Below are 22711 nucleotides of genomic sequence, written 5' to 3'. Positions count from 1 at the left end.
AATGTGATTTTATTCAGGAAGCTACTGTAGCTTGTTTTCTTTGTTTGGTGGATTGCATTCCGACCTCACTCATCATATTTTATTTCTAGGGCTCCATGGCCCCAAGCCACCCTTTCCCGACAGTAGACGTCCCAGACCACGCCCACTACACCATTGGGGTTGTCATCCTTGTCGTGGGCATCACAGGCATCCTGGGGAACTTTTTGGTTATTTATGCCTTCTGCAGGTAAACTGTTACACCATAGGTTTGCGTTACATAATACCTGAAATACTTAATAGCTGTAATTATAGACATGTATTTATTTCAAATGCACCTACTGCCATTTTGTGTCGAGTTAAAAAAAATATATGAGGAGTTTGCGTTTTATGAACAAGTAGCAACAGAACCAATGTAGTAAGAGCAGAAAAGAGCAAACTGCTCAGCTAGCATTAATAGCGCTGATGAGTTCATTATAAACAACAGTACGGCAAGTCTAACACGCATGATTTTACACTAACAGACATTTGGAAGTGCATGCAGAGGGAGATAGAGGTAGATGTAATATTTAGAATAAAGCTACTCCCACCTTGCGGAGTTAACTGACAAAAACAATACATCAAGAGGTCTTGTCAACTGAAGGTCAAGCCTTCAGTTCTCTTTGACCACATGGTCATTTATTAAGAAGTATACTGTACGATACAGCAGGAACAGAACCAATGTTGGAATAGCAGGTGCAAACTGCTCAGCCAGCATTGGTAGGCGCTGATGACGTTATTGTAAACAACACTATGTCAAGTATAACATGCACACTAGCAGCTGAGTAGCAACATTTTAAAATGGATGTAGAAAAAAATAAAATAAAATAAAAATGGATGTAGAGGTAGATAAAGTTGCTGTATGCTGACCAATGCGCCTACTGCCAGCTTGTGGAGTTTCTAAAGAATACATTGGGAGGTTGCCTTCTATTCTGTCTATTCAGGACAGCAGCACAGAACCAATGTTGTAATAGGGAATGCAAATGTACTTTTAAAATTATTTTATTAATTTTGGTATTGTTTTCAGTATTGGATGGATGGATGAATGGATAAATATTATATTATTATTATATATTATATATTTACTTATATATATATAATATATAAATATTTTTAAATTGTTTAAAAAATCTGCATTTAAATGGAACTATACTTGGACTTCTTTCAACTTAAGTGGAAAATCCAAAATAAATGAAAATTATAATCAAATGGGTAAAAATACCATGAGGTGAATTTATGTGGTTTCACCGGTGGCTCTCTGAAGATAACCATAACGACGTGTCCCATGATGAAAATGGGTTCGAACCCCGTTGTGGAGTTACATCCACGGCTGCTCCAGTTAATGTTGTTAATTACTGACTCTGGCTTTTATTTTCTTTTGTAGCGCACACAGCGTAGAAGACTGAATGGTGTTCACTGGAGCATTATGGGAATATAAAGTGTGTCCATTGGTCTTTTGTGTGCAGAAGCCGAAGCTTGCGGACGCCATCCAACATCTTTATCATTAATTTGGCCATTACAGACTTCTTCATGTGTCTGACTCAGACGCCCACCTTCTTCATTGCAAGCATGCACAAGAGATGGATCTTCGGAAAGAAAGGTAACAGACAACACTGCAATCATCTTGTCATTTCTCTATGATGTTTACAACCGCAAATTCCGCCCTCCCCATTTAGATTTTGCAGGTAGTACACGTGTAAAGGATGCCTGCATCTTTCTGTGATGCTACCATCAAAGATGCAGGCATCCTTAATTCATTGACACACTTGAATACCACAAGGACCTGGATTGTTTTGCTTTGCCTGCCTTGTTGAGCGTGACGTACTCGCATTAACATTCAGTCAATGTCGGCATCATCATCCCCATATTTCCACCACCTGCTTTTATTCCAATTCCATCTATCAAACGGGGTCAACAGGAATAAATTGATCCCAGCAGCGTGTTTAACGTGTGTCGGTGTGTGTGTGTTGTGTACAAGCACTGTACATCCTACTGGGATTGGTGATACACACACGCTGCTGATCAAACACTGATAGTGGGGAGCACTGTGTGTTCCTTCAGGAGTTGTCTTGACCTTCACAAAGACAGCCGATGGCCGCCTCATTGTTGGCAACTAAACGGAGATTTACTTTTTAGCCAGAACTAAACAGCTTATATAAAAGCCATGCTCCTTTTCCTCGCCCATGCCTCAGTAAATCCTGTGGATGATAAATGGAGTCAATGATTAAACATTATCATAAAGCATTATATACAGTATTCATTTCCGCAAACATTTCATTATACTGTATATTCTCAAGGAAAAATCCATATCTGCACTTGGAGTGGGCGGGGAATGAACCACAGCTCCCCCAGTGCTGGCAGCGCTAATGCAGCCACAAACCGACAAGGTGGTAGCATCATGGTGGTAGGTTCACAATGTCACAGAACACATTGTGATTCATGTTTCCCCTCCATAAACCTCAGCTCCCCCTGGTACCGGCAGCACTTGTGCCGGCCCGCACCATGACACCACGGGGGTGTCTCTTTACAATGTCACAGCACATGTTGGAATTCATGTGTGCCCTCAATGAACCGCAGGTCCCACAGTGCTGTCAGCACTCATGCAGCCACAAACCATGATGCTACCACCAACAAGTGAGTACGTAGATCTTCACAATGTCACAGAACACATTGTGATCCATGTTTCCCCTCCATGAACCTCAGCTCTCCCTGGTGCCAGCAGCACTTGTGCGGGCCCCAAGGGGGTGTCTCTTTACAATGTCACAGCACATGTTGGAATTCATGTGTTGCCTCAATGAACCGCAGGTGCTGTCAGCACTCATGCAGCCCCAGACTGTGACGCTGCGCATTACTATTGCGACAGTACATCATTGGTACGGTAAACCTAACCTACTGTGTGGCCCAAGACCATGCCACTACCACCACCAAGGGGACGTCTCCTCACAATGTCAAGGCACATATTGAAATTCATGTTTCTTCTCAATGAACCGCCATTCCCCCCAGTGCTGGCAGCGCTTATGCAGCCCCAGACTGTGATGCTACTACCACCAAGGGAGTGGATCTTCACAATGTCACATCTGACGCTAGAATTCATTTTACCCTTCAGTGAAGTGCAGTTCCCCCTGGTGTTGGCAGCACTTGTGCAGCCCAGCACCATGCCACTACCAGACATCAATGGAGTGCATTTTCTGAATGTCAGAGTACATATTGGAATTCAGTGAACCAGAGCTCCCCCATTGCTGTCAACACTCATGCAGCCCCAGACTGTGACGCTCCTGCCACCAAGAAAGCAGATCTGCAGAATGTCACACCACATGTTAAATTTCATGTTTCCACTCAATGAACCAAAGCCAGTACCGGCAGCACTTGTGCGGCCTCAGACCATGAGATTGTGTCTTCACAATGTCACAATACATAATGGGATTCATCTGTTCTATGAATGAGCTGCAGCTCCTCTAGTGCTGGCAGCACTCATGTAGACCTGAACCATGGGGCTACCACCATCAGTCACAATCATCTTGGTCCTCACTTTTGTACATTTTGACAACACATTGTCTATGTCACATCTGCCACATTCAAGATGCAGAGACAGGAACCCAGTGTAGTCTTTAATTATACTCAAAAAGGAAACTTGCAGAAGATGCAGAAACATGTACATCTCCGAAACATACATGCAATGCTCCAACAAAGGCAAGATGCCACCGACTGAAATAAATAACTACAGCACAATTTAGCGTCAGGCGCTTGTTAACGGAAAAGTAGAGGCAGCAGAAAACAGAATGGAACACAACAGAAAATGTTGCAAGTTAAAAACCTAGACCAGGAAGTAAGGAATAAACACAACTCAAACCTCAACCTGCCACACAGAGCGTGACCACACCAGTGATTAGAATCAGCATTCCCTTTCTAAGCCTTGTCATTCACCAACACAAACTCACCATTGCTACGATATCATGACACAATACGCTGGGACTGAATGATGGACTCACCTGCGAAACATAGTCTGGTCCTCGGGAGGCCAATCTGGCTCCTATTAGTTGCTATGAGGCCGTTGGAGCACACAAAGTATAAGAAGCCAGGGCCCCGTTTCACGAAGCAGGTTCAACCAACTCTGGAGTCTAACCCTGAACACTGAGTTGATCTACTCTGAGACAGGAAACTCTGACTTACGGGTTTCAGAACAGGTGATTTCAATTGGTTCAATCAACACAGAGTTTGTTCACTCTGAGTTAAGCGCGTGCACCACGACTTTAAAAAGCCCTCATCAATGGAGCCCCGTTCCCTCGATTCACCATGGCAACGAGTGAGAAGAAAAGATCGTCGTATTTCAGTCCTCTGGAAGTGGATATATTAATGCAGTCATACGGCGAATTTGAAAGCATTTTTAAAAAGAAAAGCAACACGGCTGCAGCAGCGAAAGAACGCGAGTCAGCGTGGGAGAAGATTACTGCTCGAGTCAATGCGTAAGTTTAAATTTATTATATACATTTATGCAATCACAATAATATTAGGCTACAGATGCAAACAAGTAGAATGGTGTTACAGCTACAATTTATGTTACTTAGATGTAATCCCACCGGCGAAAAAAGAACGTGGAAGCAGCTGAAGATGAAATATAAAAACATTGTTCAAACAGGTAAGCCCTCAGCATAACAGTCAGGGTGCCTCTTTTTAATCATGTTTACCACTAAATATCATTCAGCGGCTGTTTCAGTGTGCATTATCTCCAACATAATATTGTTTTCACACACATAAATGTCCTTGCCTGTATACAGTTAAATCAGACATATGAAAAGCAACATCTAACTTCTACTCAGCCAACAGAAAGCGGGCAGATCCCTGGAGGAACCTCATCCTCGGACATGATTGCACAGGAGCCCCCAGCCTTGATAAGATGTAATAGGCCTCGGCCTCAAACTTCTTTTGGGCCTATAGTTCAATGTTAATTTCCCTTTCATGTGTTTTTCTTTTGTCTCAACAGATTCTGAAGGCATACTTGGTTTAGTGGATCCATGTGCCACTTGAACTGTAAGTAGCCAATAGTCCAGAGATTATGCCATATTTAAAGTATAGCATAGTGAAACACAACACTCTAAACAGGATGATGAAGATGATGGGACCACAATGTCTGCTGCCTTCTCTGTGGGGTCTGAGAGGGAGCCTGAGAGGCCTACAGAGGTAAAATCTTGATGTTACTGATTTCCTCTCCATTCACATGTCTTTACATGCTTTTGTGGATTATTGTGACTTTTAGCCTACACTGAAGTGAAGTATTAACGGATTCTTATCCATTTTAACAGAGCATGGCTGGGCAGCAGGAAGAGGGTCCCTCAACCTCCATAGCACAGATTGACACAGTGAGATATTCAGTAAATTCCAGAGGTTAATTCAGTGGAATTCATGTGCAACTGTATAATGTCATCCTTATGTGTCCCGAGCTGCCACTAAGAGAAATCTACAAAGTGCATTTATTAAAAACAGTCCAAAAAACAGAAAAAGAAATGGTGCTGCTGGACCGCCAGATAACTAAAACGGATCTGGAAATTGAATTATTAAAACACAAGTTAGAGGTGGGTGCATGGTCATAGGTGAATTGTGTTGATGATTGTAACAATTAAAAAGTAAGAAACCATTTTTTTTCTTATTTGTAGGAAATAAAGAAGACCAAATAAAAAAAAAAATTGTCTTTCTGTTTATTTTACTGCTGTTGGTGATGGTGATTATGATTTTAAACGGTTAAATGATTATTGCATATGCTGTCTCTGACTGTTCTTCCGTCCTGCATCTCTGCGGGGTGGATGGGGTTGTCATCATGCTCCTCCATTTGTAGGGCAGGGTGTTGCTCTCCTCTAACAGTGGCAATATTATGGAGAACAACACATGCCATAATTATATCACAGGCCCTCTCAGGGGTCACCCTGAGGTAACGCAGGCACTGGAAACGGGCTTTCAGCAGGCCTATGGTCATCTCCACCCTGGCTCTCGTCCTGCAATGAGCCAGGTTGAAGTTCTGTTGAGGGCCCGGGTCAGGGTCAGGGTAAGGGGTCATCAGTGTTGGCTGACAGGGGTAACCCCTGTCACCCAGCAGACAGCCATCAAATCCTCCTGTAATGAATAGTGGATATATGTGAGTGCATTAAAGGAGGAAGACAAGTGATTGTGCAAAACTTTAGGCTGCTCACCATGTTCCAATATGTTACTGATATTGGACTCACGATACATCCGTGAGTCGTGCACTGAACCAGGCCACTTGGCCTCCACATTTGTAATTATGTTGGCTGCATCACATATGATCTTGACAGTGCAGAGAATGACAGATGTTAGTTGGTCTACATTTCTCATCAAATGTCTTTACACTTAAGACACCACATAAAAAGTAACTGGTTTTCAGGCAATTTTCACTTGTTTCACGCACATTTTCAATTGAAATAAGTAGTAATAACAAACTTGCTCCACTGACAGATTTTTCAAATTATTTTTTTAAGTGAAATGTGATTGAAACACGTGAACATTGTCTAAAAACAATTTACTTTTAGGTGTGATTCGTTTTGATCAGAAATTAGACATTTTGACGAGAAATAAGACAAATATTGTTGGTATGATTTTGAGTTTTTGCAGTTTGATGCAGTCTGACATTCAATCTACCTGCACATTGATGCTGTGAATGGATTTTCTGTTCACATAGACTCCTTCATTTTCTGAAGGAGCAACGATGGGAATGTGCGTCCCATCGATGCACCCTATCACACCAGGGAATCCTAAAAGAAATTAAAATGACAAATCCCAGTGTGAGGTTGCAGCACCATGTCATGTCAACTGAATATGATTTATAATCATACATTTTAACTGATTTCTACATTCACCTGCAATTCTGTGGAATTCCTCCTTGATGACCCCCACGGGTTTATGTCCCGGGAACACAACGAAGGAGTTGATGCGTCTTTTTAGTGCTAGGGACACTTTTCTCACAGCTCTGCAGACGGTGGCCTTGCTAATGTTTTCTGCATCACCTATATTATATAAAAAAACTTCCGTTGGCAAAAAACCGAAGAGCAACACACAGAATCTGGGTGGATGACAGTGGACGTCCACGGTTGGTGATGTTTTGAATGTCCTGACGGATGAGATTATGGATGTAAGTGATGGTCGGTGAAGTGAAGCGGTACCGTTTGAAAATAAAATTATCCGGAAATGATAGCGTGTCCAATCTCGGCCTGTGGATAACTTCCCTACGAATGCGGAGCTCTCTTCTGAGTAGTCGTGCCTCTTCGTCTACAGGGTCTTCTACAAACGGACATGCCATGGTTCAAAAAACAATGCGACACACAGCACACCTTGAAGAAAAACGACCAAACTGGCTTTAAACACGCGCGACAATGAATGAATCACACCGTGTGTAGCGTAAGAGGGCGGAGACAGAAAGAAACTCGAGGTTCATTGAAGATAACCTGGTCCCGACCAGGTTATGTTCACAGAGTCTGTTGCCATAGTAACTGACACCGAGGTTAAGTTACCTCTCTCTGTGAAACAGGCTGGAGTTACTCCTCTGTCTCTGGTTTGACTTACCTCCCTTTTTGAAACGGAAAACTCAGAGTTTCCCTCATTTCAGGGTTAACATACTCCGAGTTTTCACTAAACCTGCTTCATGAAACGGGGCCCAGGACATGTGGGTTAAATGCTTTAATTGGCCATTATTTGTTTGCCAACATTATGAGAGTGGTCCGCAGCTCTGATGCATGCATGTGATTACGTGCTGTTTGGTACTTATACATTGAAGGCGGTGATGGACTGTCGTGGCAGAGAGTGTCTGAGTGTCACGTCTTTTTTGCCATGTATAGTATACTAAATATGCAGAAACTGTGTGAATTCTCCATATATTATTTATTTTGCTTCAACCCTTCCAGCCCGACCGAGCAAGACTCATCATTCATCCTGAGCTCCTCCATGAGTCTGTACCCCCGTTTTCTTTGCAAGTTTGCTCCTGTTACCCATTTCCAAGTCTTTCCACTTCTTTATGGATTCTCCCTTTCCTCCGTTCTTGGCCATCATCCTTGTGCTGTTTACATTTATCTAAAAATATGCTTGGGAATTATTTGATTTATACTGACATTTTCAAGTCAGCCCCTTTACTCAACTTTCAATCCCACCCTCCACGGCAGGTTGTGAGTTGTACGCCTTTTGCGGCGCCCTTTTTGGCATCTGCAGCATGATGACACTCATGGTGATCGCCGTGGACCGCTACGTGGTGATCACCAAGCCGCTGGCCTCACTGGGCGCCATGTCTCGCAGGAAAGCCCTGAGCATCGTGGCTGTCGCCTGGCTCTACTCCATGGGTTGGAGCCTGCCGCCGTTCTTTGGATGGAGTAAGTACCAAAGCTGCCTTTGCCTCAACAGCACCATCACAATTTGTAGGAAAAACAGAAGACTGTTCTGTTATGAAGTTTCGCTTCTTTCTTCCTCTTCTCACAGCTAGACCATTTATGGTGAATTGAAGGCGTGAAAAGTGCGTAACGTGGGGTGGAGTTGCTTATGCACATTTGGACTTCGAAAGGCGAATTACACCCTGAACTGGTCGCCAGCCAATCGCAGCAACTTAGCATAGTTGCTACATTTAGCTCGTAGTCAGACCTGTCTGGAAAAAGCGACTTGTGACAAATCGCCTTCCTTGTGACAAAAAAAGAGGCGAGGGAATAAGAAAGTCCACATAAAAATGACTTGCACATGTGCCATGGCCTAGTATGCAAATTAGACAATAACACCCTCGCCCAAAACTGATGACCACAAATACATTGCAGTCTTAACACTTATTTGACTTAACACACGATTTGACTCACAATAAAAATATGTATTTTTAACATTTAACAGCTTACCTGGAAAACCTTGGTTAGCATCATTAATCCGATGAAGAAGGTCTGATTCTAACCAAAACGTACTGTAACCCAATGCATCTTTACAAACACAAAGCACATTTTAAAATTATTACAGTTATCTTAAATTTTAATTATGTTTTTACATGCAGAAAAAACCTCTGAAATGCGTATAAATACATATATGATGAATGAAAGTGATAAATGGATACATTTCAGGTTACTCAACATGGACACCACCTTCCTGTTTTGCCATGAATTATTTATTGAACTCAACAGTGTTTCTCACTTCAGGTCTCTGCTTTTGTTTTGTTGACGGCTGTAAAATTAGCCAAAATGGAGGCAAGGAAAGTTGCAAATGCCAAGATTTTGATAAAGGAAAGAAATTGAATTAAAAACAAAACTCATGGCAAAACAGGAAGGTGGTGTCCAATCTCATCGCCACATCGTGTTTTTGCCAACACGTCATCACATCTATAATTTCTATAATTAATAATAATAATAATCCTCCGTGAGGACAAGCGGCAGAAAATGAATGAATGAATGAATATAATTTTATAATTCTTCCAGTGTATAAGCAGTTACTTTTTTGAATCTCTTTGAACTCAATGTTCTAATCTCAGCAGAACCGATCACGTTTCTGGGACAGATTGCATAATTGGACTTTTATTTATAAAAGTTTTTTTGTAATTGGTCTGTCACATCCCAGACCTCTTAAAGGCGCATACAGTCACAGATACTGTATTACACTTCATATCACGTCTTTCAAATGCCTTATATTTATGTTATTTTTCATTTTGGCATTTTTATGCTTGAAAATGATTACTTTAGGATATGAATATGTACAATTTAAATATGTACATTTCTTAGTAATAATAGGCTGTAGTCAACCACGAAACGGAGATGTAGCAAGGGACAACTGTACTTCAACTACATTACAAACAACTACATTACAAAGTGGTAAAGAATATGTCAGTTGCTATTGACAATATCCTAGAATGCATAACAATTGAAATCTGTAAAGAACAAAGCAAAAACGTGTACATAAGTTGTTTATACAGAACGCCACACTCAAGGATAGAAATGTTTGAAGATTGGATCAAAACAACCTTTTCAGATAACAATCAAAAAACTATGTGGAGACTTCAATATTGATCTGCTGAATACACACAAGAACAAGGTAATTGACGATTTTATAGATACAATATACAGCTTAAGTTTGTTTCCCAAAATCACCAGACCAAGTAGAATAACAGACCATTGTGCCCCTCTAATCGACAATATATTCACCAATGATTTTGATAACAAAACCACTAGTGGCCTGCTAATCAAAGACATCAGCGATCATCTTCCAGTGTTCACAATTTATAACCATCATTACACAACAGACCAATGGAAACTACAAAGACTGTCCAAAGACTACGTTCAGAGGACAGAGTCAATGCTTTCAAGAAGGACCTAGAAGAACAAAAATGGGAGTGTGTGTCCAGTGCCAAAGACATGGGTGAAGCATACGAACACTTTTTACATACTTATATGAAGCTGTATGATAAGAACTGTCCCTGGAGAAAAAAAGAAGTAAAAAAAAAAAAAAACAGCCATGGATGACAAAAGGCCTTACTAATGCTTGCAAGAAGAAGAACACACTATACAGGAAATACATCAATCAACAGACCAAAGAGTCAGAAAGAACATACAAGACTTATAAAAACAAGTTGACTACAATCCTAAGAGCATGTAAGAAGGAGTATTATAGCCAACTACTAGACAAGCACAAAAACAATATTCGAGCACCCTGGGGCATACTAAATAGTATTATCAGGAAAAGTAACAAGAATACAGACTACCCTAATTATTTCATGGTGAGAAACACCTATAATGATGATATGGATGAGACAGTTGAAAAGTTCAATAACTACTTTGTCAATATTGGTCCCAAACTAGAAGAAGGGATTCTGAAACAAAGGACAAGCGAGGAAAGGACTGAAACAATAGAAAGGCATCCTAATTCTATGTTTCTGACAGATGTAACAAAAAAGGAAATAATCGACATTGTCAATAATTGTAAAGCAAATATATCAACTGATTGTAATGGAATCGAAATGGACACAATAAAAACGTGAGTTAACGAGATCATAGAACTGCTGATGTACATCAGCAATTTATCTTTTCAGACCGGAAGATTTCCCCAAGAAATGAAAACAGCAAAGGTTTTTCCAAAATGGTTCTAAACACCAATTTACAAACTATCGGCCAGTCTCCGTACTACCACAATTCTCCAAAATTATTGAGAAGCTATTCAACAACAGGCTGGATAAATTTATTAATGCAAACTAATTACTATCAGAAAGTCAGTATGGATACAGAGCTAATATTTCTACCTCCATGCCACTGATTAAAATTACGGAGGAAATCACTAACGCTATAGACCAAAGGAAGTGTGCAGCCGCAGTATTCTTGGATCTGACAAAAGCCTTTGATACAATCAATCATGACATCCTAATAACTAAATTAGAAAGGTACGGAATAAGAGGATTAGTTCTGAACTGGGTCAAAAGCTACTTAACTGACAGGAAGCAATACGTACAGCTAGGAGAATACACATCTGCAAGTTCATGTATTACGTGCGGAGTTCCCCAGGGGTCATTACTGGGGCCAAAACTGTTCAACTTGTACATCAAAGATATCTCCAAAGTTACGAAAGACTTAAAGCTGGTATTATTTGCCGATGATACCCCTGCTTTTTCTTCTGGAGGGAACAAAAAGCAGAACAGCAGAAACAGCAGAAAGGACACACACCAGCAAATACAAATAGTCGGTGTGGACATTGAAAGGGTGAACGAAAATACATTTCTGGGGATCACAATAGATGAAAATATGAGCTGGAAACCTCATATTACAAATATACAACATAAGGTGGCCAGAAATATTTCAGTATTGAACAAAGCAAAACTTGTTCTCAATCAGAAATCACTCCGCACTCTTTATTGCTCTCTGGTTCTACCATATCTTACTTATTGTGTGGAAATATGGGCTAATAACTATAAAAGCAATCTTCACTTGCTAAATGTACTGCAAAAAAGGTTGGTAAGGATAAATCATAATACCGCCTACACACTAACTCATTTCTAAAATGACAAATACTTCAACTTGCTGATATAGTTCATCTTCAAACAGCTAAAATAATGCATAAGGCTAAAAACAACCAATTACCTAAAAATGTCATCCAATACTTCTTCTACAAGAGAGGAGAAATATGATCTCAGGGAAGAATTCTTATATGCTTGAAACACTTCTATGCTAGGACAACGTTAAAAAGCCATAGCATTTCAGTATGTGGAATCAAACTATGGAATGGATTGAGTAAGGACCTCAAACAATGCACAACGATGAGCCAATTCAAGAAACAATACAAGCAGTTGATGTTTGCTAAATACAAGGATGAAGAGTCTTGAACAGTCATGATGTGCTATATATATCACTATATTGACAGTTATCATGGTACCCACTATGTCATTGTATCGTCATATCACCTCGTACTTGGGTACGAAGTACATAATTAAAAAAAAAAAACAAACCTTAAACTGTATTATGGAAAGCAGGAAGTGAACAAATGTAACAGTTACTGATTGTAAAAGTAGCAGATGGAGGGGTAGGATTTAATAAGCTTTGCTTCTTCCTATTCCTTTTGGACATGTGGAACTGGGAACTGATTATGGGATGCACTCAATTGTAATCTGATGCATGTTCAAATGAAATAAAACCGTTACCATTACTTCGAAATGTGAGCACCATAACACATGCAACACATGTACACATATAAAGCAGTAACACACAGAGAGGGGCTGAGAACAGAGCCCTGGGGATGGCCAAAGTTCAAATTATTTTCTGATTGCAAAATGATTTAGCCAAACATCCAATTATGACTTTTCTCACTTCCTGCAACCGCTAAAGAAATAAAAGAATGTACACGTTTTTCTAACAGCACAAATGATATGATGCTTTTCATCAGCATAGTGTCTTGTCATGTCCTGTCTTGCGGTGGATGTCGCCTACAGAAACGTCTCCGGGGGTGTGAAGACCTGTCAACACAACTTAGCATGTAATAAAATTGATGTGTAGCTTCCTTCAGTGGAGACTGTATGCTTGCCAAGCGATGTCTACAAAACATCACAACACCGTGCGGATTGTGATATTGTTAGTTGCGTCTGTGAAGCATTCTTGCACCCCATGTGTATTTTTTATGCTATGTGAGTGGAAGGAGCCTCCAGCGGGTGTGCAGAAACAACTTCTTTGGTTTGATTTGTGCTGGCAGATGCTGGACATGTCGCTTCTGCTACAAAGCCACTAGGAAACTGCAGTTTGACCTTTCTACTTCATATGGTGTATACTGTAAAAGCTCAAAATTGTCTAAACAATGCTACATGCTTAAAAAAAAAAAAAAGGTGTGTGATGTACACGTGTTTTTCAGGTGCTTACATCCCGGAGGGTTTAATGACGTCTTGCTCATGGGATTACATGACGTTCACACCCTTGGTGCGCTCCTACACCATGCTGCTCTTCACCTTTGTCTTCTTCATCCCACTCTCCATCATCATCTTCTGCTACTGCTGCATCTTCAGAGCCATCCGACACACAACCCGGTCAGTATACGAGGTCTCAGAACATGACAGGAGACAACACGAGGCGCAATCTCTTTAATTCCTCTCCTAAAATGCTCCGCAGGGCCTTTGAAAAACTCCACTGCGGGGGCACCAGAGACTCCGTTAAGAGATTCCATAGGATGAAGAGCGAGTGGAAGATGGCCAAGATCGCCCTGATCGTCATCCTGCTCTTTGTCGTTTCCTGGGCGCCGTACTCCTGCATGGCTCTCACTGCATTCGCTGGGTATGTGTCACCTGCCACCTCCATGTTTGCCGGTGGCTCAGCAGGATTGCTTTTTGTTTCTTTATTGGCCCACGGCACAATCTAAAATTATTATTTAACAAGAAAAAAAAACAACAGCAAAAATATGTGGTAATTTTACAAGAATAATGACAAAATAGTAACAGAAAAAAGTAACTAAGAAAAAGTCTGAACAAAATATAAGTATCTTGAAGTCATTTTAAACACTGCACCCTCACATCCTGGTTCTCCTGAGCTACACGGTACCAGCAGTGCTTCTGACAAAGTGTGTGCGACAATGAATGGTCCTCCTCTGGCAGGCAAGGTTGGAGGAGCACCAGCGGTGCCTACTCTTTGAGTTCGTACACGGTAAGTCGGGGTCAGGGGTCTCCAGCCAGTAGATTATGAGCTACCAGTAGCTCCTAAACCAGGGGTGGGCAAACTTTTTGACTCGCGGGCCGCATTGATATGACAAAATTTACGGGGGGGCAGACTATATATTTTACACGTAACAGTCCACCTGGTATTATTGTATCTGTAAAATTGTCATGCAATCTGCTATTATTATTTATTATTTTATATTTATATTTAAATATTTAAAAAATAATAAAATATTATAATAATATTATTATAATATTATAATAATTACAATAAAATTTAAATAATTATTATATAATAATTATATATTATTATTATGTATAATAAAATATGCAAATATAACAATAATATTATATATAATTAATATAATAATTAGCATTAATATAATAATTATAATAATCATAATAGTTCTAATAATTATTATAATAATCTAATAATAATAATTATTATTATTATGTGCTTGTGTCCCTTTTTTCAGGAGCACTTTGTAAACAACAGACCATGTCAAAAAACGAAATTGATAAAACCATCAAAAGGTTGGCTCAGGCCATGATGCCAGGTTGTATGTTGAGTTTAAATGAAATACTTTGGAAAGATTGGGCGGGCTGTATTCAAACACTTGGCGGGCCGGATGTGGCCCCCGGGCCGTAGTTTGCCCACCCCTGTCCTAAACACTTTTCAATTAGCTCTCCAAAGACTTTATTAATTTATTATCAACTCAAATACACATTAATTAGAAAGAGTTGTTTGCAGTAGTTGGGAAGCAGTTTGGGAGTGTGACCAATCACAACGGCGTGTGCATGCCAAAAGTCGGGGTGTGGGTGGAATAAATTAAAACAGACCCTTTTGGCGGGAAGCATAAATGCAAAGAAATACAGCTGGAATAGGTGCAGATTCTGGAAGATGTTGAAAGTTTTCTGTGCAGGTTATTGTGTGTAGCTGCTCTATAGAGTCAACCACTCAATACAAAGGGTCAGAAAATGATCATAATAGGTCCCCATTAACAGTAATGATCCAACTGAAGCCCATATTATCCACTCTGCCGATGGAGGAGTAGTTGCACATTTTCTCACAGCTGTGAGTCTCATTTGTGCACTCATTTTTCTTCCTCACATTTTCAGGTACGCCGACCTGCTGACCCCCTACATGAGCTCTGTGCCAGCTGTGATTGCCAAAGCATCAGCCATTCACAACCCCATCATATATGCTATCACGCACCCCAAATACAGGTGGGTCAGTAAAAGCTCAGTGAATCATACTTGTAAAACACAGCGCCGGTGTACCTAATGATGTGGCATCCTCGTGTAGGTCAGCCATCAGCAGGTACGTCCCCTATCTGGGCACGCTGCTCTGCATCAGGGGCCGGGACCGCTTCAGTAGCAGCAGCAGCAGTTTCCAGTCCACCCGCCGCTCCACCGTCACCAGCCAGTTGGAAAGTCACCGCCACTGCATGCCAGCCCGTTCCTCGCAGTCAGACAGCGAACTTGTGAGTGTCGCTCGTGTCTTGTGATGGTATGTCTGCATCTGACACCTCCTCCTGCTCCTTTAACCAGCCGCTCATTGTGCTTGCTTCCATCTGTGTGTGTGTGTGCGTGTGTTTCCTCTGCAGGCGCGCTTTGCCAACATGGATGAGGACAGTTCCTATCAAACGCCGGTTAACCATCAGTTGTCCTCTGACATCAAGCACGGGCGCCGTTCCAGCCAGAGATTAAAGGTGAGAGGTTAAAACATAATTTGAATGATAGAACCATTTGAATTTTGTATTTTTATAACCTTATCAATAGAATGGAGATACAGTATCTTGTAATATCAGCCCACTACGTCTGTAACAATCAAAATAAGAAGACAAACTGACCCAATTCAAGCTGTTCATGTTGGATTTTAGCCTGATCAATGAACAGTCAATATACAGATGACTCCTGCTCAAATGAAGTCACACTGCTTGCAAATTCCCCAAAAACAACAACGAATTGATGGCTGAGACAAGAACGTCTTGTAATGCAGTAGGTCACATTGCTTTGGGCCATGGGGAATATCACAAGGGTCAGTGTGTGGTTACATTTTTAAACATCAAGTTCCTTCACTTTGCCTGCACCATTCGTTCATTCATTCATTCATTTTCTACGCTTATCCTTGCAAGGGTCGCGGGGGGGGACCTATCCCAGCTGTCACCAATTAACCTAGCAATAATAATAATAATAAGGTTATATTGTTATTGTTATTATTACTACTATTATTATTTTATTTTGTATAATAATATATAATAATAGTAATTACTATTATTATTTAAAGTTTTAATAATAATAATTATTATTATTATTATTATCATTTATTTTACATAATTCTGTAAAGCACTTTGTGTTGCATGTCTTTGCAGGAAAAGTGCTATACAAATAAAGTTGATTTGATTTGATTATTTTATTTTATTGTAGTAGCATTATATGTAATTTCACTTTAAAAATGCAATTTAATATATTCCATAAAATATGTTAAAATATGACATATTACATAAATACCATATTTTAATATTTTATTAATGATTTAATATATACATTTGCGTATTATCTATATTTTAAACAATTCAATTATTTTAAATACATCGTTTATCCAATTTTGCTTTTTTTCGTGGATTAATGCATGAATCTTGCGAGAAAATATTCTGTTGAAGGTACAGAATTGTTTTCTGGTTGAATAACCTTGGCGACGTTGGCGCTGAATTGTGAGTGACATTGTGTTTATTTCCAACGTTCTTGTAGGTTTTAATCAGTGAGCTACCAGGCCATCAGAAGAAGGCGGATGGTTCCATTGTATGTGGGCCTTCGCTTCCTATATGGAACATTTCTGTCTCTCTAATCATCCTTGAAGAACACACACAATCATGCAGACACAGAGGCCAGGTTTGCTGAGGTCTCCATTACACAGTGTCCAAAGACTAATCCAGTAATATGGAAGTTTCAGGATTAATCCACAGCTCACATGATTCGCTTTTGTTTGATAATCTCTTATAAAATCTGCTTATGTTGCGTACTTGCACACATGCATTTTTTTTTGGTGAATTGGATTTTAGTTAATACATGTTTATATTAACGTGGGTTCCATTCCACACTGTGTGGAGTTTGCAAGTTCTCCCCGTGCATGCTGGGTTTTCTCCAGGGACTCCAGTTTCCTCCCACATTCCAAAAACATGCTAGGTTAATTGGCGACTCCGAATTGTCCATAGGTATGGATGTGAGTCGGAATGGTTGTTTGTCTATATGTGCCCTGTACCTCTCGCCCAAAGACAGCTGGGATAGGCTCCAGCATACCCGCGACCCTCGTGAGGATAAGCGGTATAGGAAATAGGTGGAAATAAATGGAAATAGATTGGCTGTCATTGTGTTTGGGCTTGTTTAGCAACATTTGATTGGAGGGCAAGGTGAGTAGCAGCGAGGAGACGGGATAATGTCGGGACATGTAAGAGTTGTCCGTCCAATGAAAGGCTAATTATACCATTATTATCTCCAAAGGCACCATTGATCAAGGTTGAGTAATATGCCTTCTTTGTAAGAAAGAGTTTGCGTTCAGACACAACTGACATTACTAGTAAAAGACATTAGTAATTTAGCAAGCTGTAGCAAACTGAACTCGAAGAGAACACCCCGCACATAAGCAAGTCTGTGAGATTAAAAATTACATTCATGAGATTAATTCATTAGAGGTCCTAATTAATTAATGTGTACATGTTTTTAATAGTCGACGGGTGCATGGTGTAAAAACAGTAATAAACAGCAATATCATCCCAATGTACTTTTTTTATTGGAATAATCCTGCGTGGCTCGTGAATTCCTCACTCAATCCGTTCCATTGAGTACATTTAGCAAGTCAACATTGCTTTTATAGTTATTGCCCCATATCGCCACACATTAAGTTAGATATAGTAAAGCCAGAGAGCAATAAAGAGTATGGAGTGATATTTGCTTTGTTCAATATTGAAATATTTCTCACCAAATATAATTATTTTTGTTTTACTTAGGTTAGGACCTAAAAAAACATTTTTAATATAACCATTTCATCTGTAACCTTTTTACTGATCTGTTGTTTGCTTCATCTGGAAAAAAGGCGATAATATAATCCGCAAATAATACCAGCTTTACAGATGCCATTCATATACAAGTTGAACAGTTTTGGTCCCAGTATTGACCCCTGGGGTACTCCACATGTAATATTAAACCTTGCAGATGTGTGTTCTCCTAGCTTAACATATTGCTTCCTGTTATCTAAGTAGCTTTTGACCCAATTCAAAAGTAATGCTCTGATTCTGTACCTTTCTTATTGTTATTGTCTTGTTGTGGGTCTCGACGACGGTGGAGATGGTATAAAACACGCATCGTCTTTCAAAGCTCTCTCCATACATATATAACCGTATTTGGACTGCTTTGACCCAAGCTGCAAGAGCTAGCAGATCTTTAGTAGACCCGCGAGGAGATCCTCTTCCTTTCTCTTTTGACTTTGCCATTGTTGTGATTAGCCCACATACTTCAGCCATAGTTCCTTTTTACTTTGTCATGCACTCCAAAACATTATTAAAATTTATTTAATGGGTTTTCCCATTTAGTGACTTGACATGTTCTGTTTTAAAAATGTAATGCAAAATAAAAAACAAAAATTAACATCATTCCAAAAATGTAATACAAAAGAAATATTAATCCTCCCCCCCAAAAAACAACGCATCGCCCCCTGCTGGTTGTTGAGGACAAAACCACTTCAGGGCTGAATATGATCCAGCTTCATGTTTATGTGCAGATTGCCAATGAACCTGAAGACATCTCCATGTCGGACCTCAGCATCCAACCAAAGAACCCCAATCATCTTCCTGTCAGTGTAAGTCCTAACTGTTTTCTCCCAAAATCACCAACAATGATGCCTGAGTGGATAGTTATTATCCACTATAAAACAACACAATACATTTCTTATCGCACAAATGCTCGCATAAGGAAGTTAAAACAACCTTTTCATGCATTAGTGGCTGCAGATTTGAGCCACATTGATTTTTTTCATGACCTTTCCTTGGAATGACATTAAAATTTGAGATACAGCTGCTATTCACGGGCTGTCAATGTGATGACCGTAGCTGAAGGGAGTTCTGTGCTCGCATTAGCATTGACCTAGCATGGGACACATTTTCAAAACCTCAGTAAAACATCGTAAAACATATATACATTATAGCGATCAGAAAATACATATGTTTAAACTTGAGATTTACCATGAATTTTATTTTTAGTTTGTTTGGGACCAAGTGGGGCATTGCACCACCCCTTCCAGCAGATAGAGCTGTGAGGAAAAAGCAACTTGCTTGTATTGCCACTCTAATTACTGCCATCCACAGGACTGGTGTAGCAGTCATAAACATTTCAAATAGTCAAGCAGGACATATGTACGTATTTTGGATTGTCGGGCGCTCTGCTGTAATGCGGGTTTTGTCTCCTCTCTCAGCTGGGTCGGACAGAGAACGAGTCAGGCCCGTGCACAATCTGTAAGATGGCCCCTGCTGTCATCGTCAGCTCCATATCCAGCCCGTCCATATTGCACAGTCCACCTGGTTTTCATAGCAACCTCAAGTTGACCAAAACTTACAGCAGCGTAGCTAACGATTCCCTTGGCATGGGCAGACTGGAGACCACCATGATGACGTGAGCAAGTTTGGAAACATGTCTCCACAACTTTTTTTTTTTTTATATTTGTTTCAGTGCTTTAGAGTTTGGGAGTGTGGTTCTGGTTCGTAAAGGGCCGTTGTCTAAAACCGGTACATCTTACAATTCTGTATTAGTATTACTGTATCTAACTCTTCTACTCCTTGAGTGCTGCACACAAAAAGGTGAAATTTGGTCAAAACATGTAGCCTTATTATATTGCCTATGCTTCTATTTGTCAGAGAAACGCACCACACGGTGGCACTGTTACAGTGCTAAACCACATTGACATGAAAATTCTGGCATACAAAACACCCACTATAAATGTAAGGTTTTTATCCAAATCATCACGAAATATGGTATACACTTTTAGGGGAATGACAAGATTTTAAAAAATACTAAAATTATGCCTGAGGCACATGCGGCTGTTTTTTTTTATTTTTTAAAGAAAATCAGCAATAATTTTACAAAAATAAAGTGAAACTATTAAAAGGAAAGAGTTGTGTTCTAAGGAGAAAACAATCATCAGATTAATATTATAATAATAATAAAAATAGCATTTTAGTAGCATAAAGGAAAAAGGACAGTTTTTTTTTAAATACATTTGAGAACACAAACATTGGTTGTGGAAAAGTAAAATATGGGTCATCCAGAAAATGTATATAGTTGGAAAATTATAATAAAAAATGAAAAAAACAGCTGTAATTTTGCAAGAATAAAGTCAAAATTTGAAAAGAAAAAAGTTGTAATCCAATGAGAAAAAAATTAAAATTTTACAAGATGTCAAATAATGTCATTTGGTAGCATAGAGTTGAAACATTAAAGGAAAAATTTAAAATAAAAAAATATATTTATAACATGAATTATTTGTCAATAAATAATAAGAAAAAGGCAGTCTTTGGTGGTTAATCCAGGAACTCATGTCACAAGACCATAAATATTTTCTTCCTAACAAAAAAAACAAAGAAAAATGCAACAACTAAAATCTTATTGCCAACAATTGAAGCATATTTGTGGACATCTCGTTAGTGATGGCCTGGAGTCTGTAAGGGCAGTAGCGGCTGATGTTGAGGGGGACTTGGTTTCAAGATAGATTTGAGTGGCAACAATGAAAATGAATGCCAAAATCACAAAAAAAATATCGCAGGGGAAGAAGATAAATTATATAAAAGTAGTGTACTGAGGATAGAACCTTGGGGGACACCGTGAGTGAATGATGAACATGAAGATTTAACAATATGACCATGGATAAATTGCAAACGGTTGGACATGGAAGAACTGAAACACTTTAGAGCTGAGCCAGAGATCAAGATCAGCGCCATGTTGTTCAACCAGTTGTACTCAAATTTTACTCACATGCTTCTGGGCCCCCTAAAGTCATTTATCACATTTTGAGCCAATTTGGCTAAACCGCCTAAAGTTTTCCAGTAGGTGTTTGCGATGAGCTGTGTGAGCAATTTCATTTCCGTGCAACTGATGGGGTGTATTTGTAAAGACAGTTTATGTTTTGCCACATTTTCACCCTTTTGTGTGTAGCGCTACGGGAGTAGAAGCTTTAGCTAAAAGTAACAAATACATTGCCTGCGCCGTGAAGTCAACAGCTGGGTGGAAACATTGCTCTGCCTTGTCACATTTGGTCCGGCCATGTGCCTACGCCTGTTTTATTTCTGTAGAAATTGATTTCATCTCTTGAAGGTTGTATTTTCATCCATTTGTTTATGTTTGAAAATAGGCTACGAGTCGCTCATCTGTCTAAAATGACAACCTCTCATTCACACTTGAAATGTGACCTGCAAAAACCATTCCTGTCTGGGCGTGCCTCCTTCTATTGAAGATAAATACACTGGATATTGCACTAGTTCAGACTACAGCTGTCCTGTCTAGTCATTGAGCATGAAGTGATGAATCCTCCTTGGATGAGAGGCATTCAAAACATCTTCAAAGGAACAGTAGAACACTAACATCCCATCCGTCAATCTCGTCCTCTTTGCCAGTGGACAGTGTTTGCCTCACTTGGACTCAACCCAAAATCAGCAAAACTGCTGAGTCATGAACTGTGATTTAAAAAAAAATAGTCCAGCGTTGCATGTTGTGTGTTTTATTTCCGGCATATTTCACCCTGAATGTACGCTTTTAAATATGTTGTCAGTGTGTGACAAAGACACAGTGTGTGTGCTGTAAATATGATGTATAATATAATATAATATGATATGACATATGAAATGTACATTTTGCTCCCAATGAAGTGATGTTCCATTTGTCGATTCTTTGTACAGAACGTCTACGCTTGTTTTTAATGTATTTTTATAAATTAAACTGTTGCTAAATTGTGTACGGCGTTTCATTTTCTTTGTGCTGACTACAAATATGTTAGGACACCAACAGATAATACAGTAAACGCTCCAATGAATGCCTCTATTCAATCCTCCAATAGTCAGCAGCTGTTGCTGTAGTATACAGCTGACGTCTGCGCTGACATAGAGTGCCAACTTCAGGGTTGTTTCTCCTTTATTTTTTCAATATTCAAACAATAACAAAAGTGACACTGATTCAGATTCAGAAAAAAAAAGATTTTTATTTGAGTGCAATTTCATTTGAAGCATCACCAGTGGTCAGCATCCAGCAGCTTTTTCTGACTCTGCAAAATGCTGCTGTGAAGGTCATGCCTGTTAGACTTGCAAGCTGCAACATTGGTTCTGTTGCTGCGGTTGCGTTGTGCAACATGCTTGTTGATAAAGGACCATGTACTCAAGCTAAAGCGAAAGCTGCTTTTTACTTTTTATTATTATTTTTTATTATAATTTTTTTAATTCTATTTTATTTTATTTAAACATTTTAGACATCTTACAGTAAAAATCTGAATTATTTGTGTCTACCTGTGTGTAAACAGTGTCCCTG

General features: G+C 39.6%; 1 protein-coding gene and 1 long non-coding RNA gene across 12 annotated transcripts in view; both read left to right on the top strand.

The window, feature by feature from the left end:
• Positions 1–22711, top strand: part of LOC131110066 (melanopsin-A-like) — a 47962-nt gene extending 25251 nt beyond the window's left edge. For 10 of the 11 annotated variants that reach the window (XM_078788570.1, XM_078788596.1, XM_078788573.1 and 7 more), the window contains 10 exons: positions 90–226; positions 1482–1615; positions 8175–8378; positions 13354–13525; positions 13608–13769; positions 15266–15373; positions 15453–15630; positions 15754–15858; positions 18927–19004; positions 19617–22711. In XM_078788570.1, the coding sequence (XP_078644696.1) occupies positions 90–226; positions 1482–1615; positions 8175–8378; positions 13354–13525; positions 13608–13769; positions 15266–15373; positions 15453–15630; positions 15754–15858; positions 18927–19004; positions 19617–19817 (1479 nt within the window). In that variant the 3' untranslated portion in view covers positions 19818–22711. The remainder of the gene's footprint in view (positions 1–89; positions 227–1481; positions 1616–8174; positions 8379–13353; positions 13526–13607; positions 13770–15265; positions 15374–15452; positions 15631–15753; positions 15859–18926; positions 19005–19616) is intronic. The other variant, XM_078788577.1, reaches the window with a different exon arrangement.
• Positions 4830–5735, top strand: LOC144894905 (uncharacterized). Its single transcript, XR_013625449.1, has 3 exons — positions 4830–4911; positions 4997–5193; positions 5316–5735. It is a non-coding gene; the product is annotated as an uncharacterized LOC144894905 (long non-coding RNA).

This window comes from Doryrhamphus excisus, linkage group LG2, assembly GCF_037039965.1.
Source record: "Doryrhamphus excisus strain RoL-2023G ecotype Guam linkage group LG2, RoL_Dexc_Guam_v1.1, whole genome shotgun sequence".
NCBI classification, from domain to species: Eukaryota; Metazoa; Chordata; class Actinopteri; order Syngnathiformes; family Syngnathidae; genus Doryrhamphus; species Doryrhamphus excisus.
This window is presented reverse-complemented; position numbering and strand designations above follow the sequence as displayed.